The 6,000-nt window shown below is 45.1% G+C and overlaps 1 protein-coding gene across 1 annotated transcript; it reads right to left on the reverse strand.

The window, feature by feature from the left end:
* Positions 1-2,378: 2,378 nt before the first annotated feature.
* Positions 2,379-3,347, reverse strand: LOC139643450 (odorant receptor 131-2-like). Its single transcript, XM_071518596.1, has one exon. The coding sequence runs from the start codon at positions 3,345-3,347 to the stop codon at positions 2,379-2,381; it is 969 nt and encodes a 322-aa protein (XP_071374697.1).
* Between the last annotated feature and the right edge of the window lie 2,653 nt (positions 3,348-6,000).

The raw sequence follows: 6,000 nt of genomic DNA on the forward strand, positions 1-6,000 counted from the left end.
ACACATGTTGGACACTGCTTACCATGGTGTATTAAGATTTATTACCGGTTATAGATCACTTACCCATAATTGCACTCTGTATGCTAAAGTAAACTGGCCGTCCTTGACTGCCCGTAGGCTGCTTCATTGGTATACCTTCATGTATAAAGCAATTATTGGTCAGCTCCCTTTTTACCTCTGTTCATACTTCACTATCACATCAAACCCATCTTACAGCTTACGATCACAGGACTCTGTACATCTGACCTGGAGAAAGTCATCCATGCCTTCATATCATCTCGCCTTGATTATTGCAACTCGTTATATTTTGGTATCACTCAGTCTTGTTTATCCCGTCTTCAAATAGTTGAAAATGCAGCAGCAACAGTTTTGACAAGGTCAAAAAAGAGGGAGCACATTACTCTCATTCTTGCCTCCCTACACTGGCTGCCTGTTAGCTACAGAATTGATTTTAAAATCCTGATCTTTGTTTACAAGGTGTTAATTGGTCTCGCCCCCTCTTACATACAGAACTCCTGTCCCCATATCACACTGTCAGAGTACTGAGATCGTCTGACCAAAGACTTCTGTCTGTCCCGAGATCCAGGACTAAGTGTTATGGGGACAGGACCTTCTCTATCACTGCCCCTAAACTTTGGAATTCTCTTCCTCCCACCATCCGATTCTCCCCCACTATTGAGATCTTCAAGAGTCATCTTAAAACACACTTCTACTCACTAGCTTTTAACTGTTCCTAACTTAACTTAACTAGCTCAGGTATTTCTCCTGAAGTCTCTGTAGGTCTGTGTTGTCACTTTGGGCTCTGTGTGACCATGTGCCTTTACTATTATTATTTATTATTATTATCATTATTATTTATCATCACTCTGTTTGTCTATCATTAAAGTTTCATCTTATCTTCATCGTAGCTTGGCGTGATTAAAGCTGCAACTAGGCAACTTCGCACATTGGCGGCCACACAGAAATCCTGTAAAATAACGTGAGTAAACTGGAGGGAGGCACTTCTTATATCAACTATACAAAGCAATAGATTGTGTTCAAAACCATCTTTTGGGTCCCACAGTTACATAGGCAATTATGAGACTAGGGAAAAGATTTGGGTACAAGATTGTGTACTTGTAAGTGCAGTTATTGAACTACATTTCCCATGAAATGGCTTCTCTTCACAGTGTACCAAAATTATTCTGGCTGGTGACAGTGTACACCAGAGGTGGACTGGTAATCTGGCATACCCGGCACTTTCCCGGTGGGCCGACGCACCTTGGAGCCGATATAAGTTGCACCTTTACGCGGATGATACAGTGGCGTACTCAGTTGCTCAGTTCTCTGAGCCAAGCCATTAATGAGCTCTGGCACCTCTTGGATTAAATATTGATTTTGATTTGAAAAGTTTCTTGTAATGCACTTTAACCTATTGGACGTACAGATCAAGTTATTTATGATGTTCTCTTTGAATTAATGTTTAAACTTTTTTCTGTATGTTTATGAGAAATCTAACCAAGATATATTTATCCATTTGTTTATTCTATAATGTTACTGACCAGTGTATTTTTGATGTGTATATATCTATGTTTATTATTTGATTTTCTGTCGTTTTCTTAAAAGTAATTTGATTTGCCTGGAGCCTCCTAATTTACCCTGAATGGTTTAGCCTGATTGTGTGATTCCCATCAGGTGTTGCGGGTCTATATAGTTTACCAGGGCTTGTGTGTTTTCACTCTTGATCTAGAAGAAGGCTGCAAGGCCTAAACATTATCAATTAAAGAGTATTTTCTATGGAGCTGGAGTGTGTGACACTTTTTCTTCTGTTTTCTCAAGATTCATATAGTTACCTTTCTTGGGTCTCGATTGCTGGTGGGGTTTTGGTGCCCTTGCAGGCAGTTTAGTTGGTGAATTGGCTGCACTCCTCACCACTTAGTCCCGAGTTTGCATTCTCCCGTACTGTGGCTGCCCGTGCACCCACCCGCATGAGCTGGGTAACCATTTTGGCTACTCTCCAGGTGGTCTCATACCTGTATACCAACTCATAGGCTCCCGCCAAGGTGCGTGGCTGCTCCTCCAGTAGCATTTGTAAAGGAAACATTCACAACTGCCTGTAAAACACATACACACAGCACAATCAAAAAAGACAAGAACAAGGACAAGAAAGTCTTTATTTGTGATTATGTGAAACCTTGTTGATCCCTTTAGAGAAATACGTTTTTTCTATAATTTTGTAATTGTAATTTATATATTTAACCCTAGTCAATAAAGAACAAATAACTCTTATTTACAATGATGGCCCGGCAAGAGAAGGAATCCCTCTTGATGGGGAATTGGGGAAAAGGCACCGGAAAAAAGTAAAGTAACGAGGCCAGTAGTTTGAAAGTTTGTAATAATCAGCGCTTTTTCAACAATCTAACAGACATCATGGGACATCTGAGACAGAAGCTGAGGTGATATATGAGGATGAGTCTGATGGTTTGGTCTCTCAGGCCATATATGAGGCAGCTGAGGCATCTGGGTAAATTGATGAGGCAGAGGAACAGAGTATAGTGGATGCGTACGATGGTGACTCGGTCGACTCTTCCGTGTAGGGCCACCATGATGGTGGTATGCAGTGTGGATGCAAGAGTCAGACCCAGCTGGATCAGGTGCAGCAGGACCGTCTTACGAGCCTTGCTGGCTGAGGTTTTGTCTGACGAGGCCGACCTGGCAGTGACGATCACGCCAATGTACGAGCAGATGATGACCGTGCCTACGGACACAAACACCACACACATGAAGCCCTTCTCAAAGTCGTGAAAAATCTTCAGGTGGAAGAAGGCATCCTTGGCACAGAAGTCCTGCATGAAGTGGTGGAAAGGCATGGAGTCCAGGAAGACCAGCATGAGGAGGCGGATAAGCATGTTCACCAAGCAAACAGCCCAGATGGCAGCAACCGCAGCAATGGTGTTCCTGATGGTGACAATGCTGGCATGCCTCAGTGGGAAGCAGACCGCCACATAGCGCTCCAGGGACATGACGGCAAGGTTGAAGGGGGAGATGCCAGTGGTGAGTGCCGTCACCATGGTGATGATGAGACAGACGTAGCGTGCCATGTACACCCTGGCTGCTGCTAGGATGTAAAGTAACTGGCCCAGTGCCAGCTGGACGGTGTCTGCAAAGAGGAGGTTGTACAGCAGGATGTAGCGGGGTGTTTCGCTGAACACCGGCTTGCTCCTCAAGGTGAACAGCATGATGCTGTTGATGTAGAGGAAGATTAAGCAGGGCAAGGCCGATAGGAAGCGGTAGAGCCCCTTCACCAGCTCCACCTCATACTGCTGACTGGCTGAAGAGTTTTCCCATGACTGGATGGTGTTGGACATGCTGGCTGGTCACAGACAGCCTGTCAGCACAGATACACACTGCATCTGAAATAAACAGACAGAAGGAGAAACATTTTGGTTCCACTTTATTTGGAGAGTGCAATGCTGATAAAACAACTTACAGTGGAAACAGAGACAGTTCTACATACTGTAGTATTGTGTTGTATTGTATTGTAGGAGCGACAGTGGAAACAGGAACAACCTGCCCATCAGTGTGTTCTCCTTCCTGTTACAGGGAGTCAAACCCCCAATATACCTAGCGTGTGCTGTGTATGTTTGTGAGAGTTTCATTCAAAAATGACATCACAATGAAAACCTTGTATAATCAAAATGTCAACTTTTCAGGAGCTAAGAAAAACAGCCTTGTTTTTAGCTTGATGACAATGCATTTTAGATTTTATCCAATGGGAATGAAAGGCTTGTGAAAATTTCTCAACCCATAGAGGAGCAGCTAATCCTTCAAACAAAGCATGAAAGTTGCACAGAGTTATGAGGTTTTCACATGACAGCGATAACTAGCATTTGAAATAATTCCCGACATAAAAATCCCTGTTGAATAGGGGTGTAATGATATATCGTGGAACTAAATTTCGCAATCCAAAAATGTGATGATAGGCATTGTGGAGATGAAAAATGGTTCGCGATATCAAGTAAAGCTTATCAGTTAGCTGCGCCACCAAAATGTTACTCTTTGTTATTTACATACTTTAAACGCCAGAGGGCGGAATCAGTAATCCTAGATCCTAGTTTGCCTGGCTGGTGTTATGACGTCGTTGACACTGACGTTCACTCGAGACCGGATGAGCCAGGTGTGTGGCGTGCAACAGGAAAATGGAAAGCGGTGATATCGAAATACAGTTGTTACGTTACATAACATTAGCATCGTTATTTTGAAAGAGACGGAGATAAGTGTTGTGAGACATTCTCACATTTTCTATGGGTTAGGTAAGTAAAAAAAAAATGTGAGGGCTTATATCCATTTTTACCTGCTTAAATTGGCTCGATGGCGCCAAGAGGTGGCCAGGCCTGAAACAATCGCTGGCCCCCCCACTGGCCCCCACCACTGGTCCCCCCTCACAAGTCGCATATGCATACCATGCTTCTGAGTATGCATAATATGCTTCTATCTGATATTTTACATTAGGTACTATTCATTTAAATCAATAATGTATATTTTCATAGTAGTTCATGTGAAATAAAATAACAAATGCATAGCCAGCCAGCCGATTTTTGACCGTCCGTCACTGCGTCACACGCCGACCCCCCCGGCCTGCTGCTGCTGCACAGTGCGCTGCCAGATGACAGTCTGCCTCATGGACAGCAGCAGCTGAGCTCAGACCTGTCAACTCTCCTGTTTTTCCCAGGTTTCTCCTGTATTTTCACCCCCTCTCCCGCCGTGCTCCCGTTTGGTAATTTTCCCTGTATTTTCCCTTTTTTATTTTTCCACCGCATGGTACCGGCTCAACTCGCCTCGCCTTGACTCGACTCTGCTCGCTTTTGGTGGTACCCCCTCAATGTGCCCCACCCCCCACAACTGGTCGTCATAGCGACGCCGCGACGCTGCATGAAACGCGACACACACAGCAATAATGGAGGATGTAGAAGGGATGTTCTTGATTCTCAGTATGTGGATGTTAGTCACAGCAAGACAGATTTTATTTCAGAAGAGGCTGAAGGCAGCAAGACAAAAGACTGGTTGCTCAAGGCGATGCAAGAGGGTAAGCTAACCTGGTAGCTAACATTAGCATATATGTCCCGTGTCTTGATGAAGATTCTCTCTGACCAATCAGTAGTCTACAGTGTTTTCACGTCACCTTTTGGTATCGCCTCAGCCCGCTTGGAACCTCGACGGAGGTGCTATCAAAAAAAGTACCAGGTACCAGGTAATATGGTACCTGGTACCTGGTACTTGCCCAATGGAAAACCAAAAAAGGCAAGTAGAGTCGAGTCGAGTTGAGCCGGTACCATGCAGTGGAAAAGCAGCATTAGAGTCAGCTGGCACATTCTCCCTCACAGAAGCAGAGGCCTGTGCACTAAAGTGCAGCCTTCTTGCACCTGCAGCACTTTCTGCAACCACTCTTGCAGCCACAAGAGATCAGCTTGTGGCAGGATTTTGATGCTTGTGGCAACGTCGTCGAGTAGGGCTCATACATTCCTTCTGTCTTCACCCACCCCCAGTCAGTTGGTGATGGCAGCACAGGGTCTGGTAGCAGTGTCTTCTCCCAGATGTGACCACCCTGGTAGCATCATCTGGGATCTCCTTTGGTCCATTTGCCAGCATCAGTAGTGCATCTGTCAGTTCCGGCAGTGACTTCCATGTTGACCATGCTGCCTTTGTTCCATGTCCAGCAAAGCTGGATACGGTGTTGCAGCCTGTCAAAGCATGGAACATTGGAAGGGCACATGACATCTCTTGTCCAAGGCACGCAGCTATTTGGTGGGCTGCCAGGTAGCGAAAGCTCTTGCCAGTTCCAAATGCTAGCCACAGTTCACATCCAGCTGGTAGTTGACTTGTGGCAAACACAGCCAAGACCATAACATCAGTGTCAACAGTGCGAATGAGCATCTGGTGGTGGCCATGCTGTACAGCGTGTGATACATGCAGTAGCATACGACTATCAGCTTCTTCATGGCTACATGGGGCCAGGGTGTG

Source organism: Centroberyx affinis, unplaced genomic scaffold (assembly GCF_046629955.1).
Source record: "Centroberyx affinis isolate AG114_WGS23_722 - 3 ecotype Tasmania unplaced genomic scaffold, CSIRO-AGI_Caff_v1 ptg000612l_1, whole genome shotgun sequence".
NCBI lineage: Eukaryota > Metazoa > Chordata > Actinopteri > Beryciformes > Berycidae > Centroberyx > Centroberyx affinis.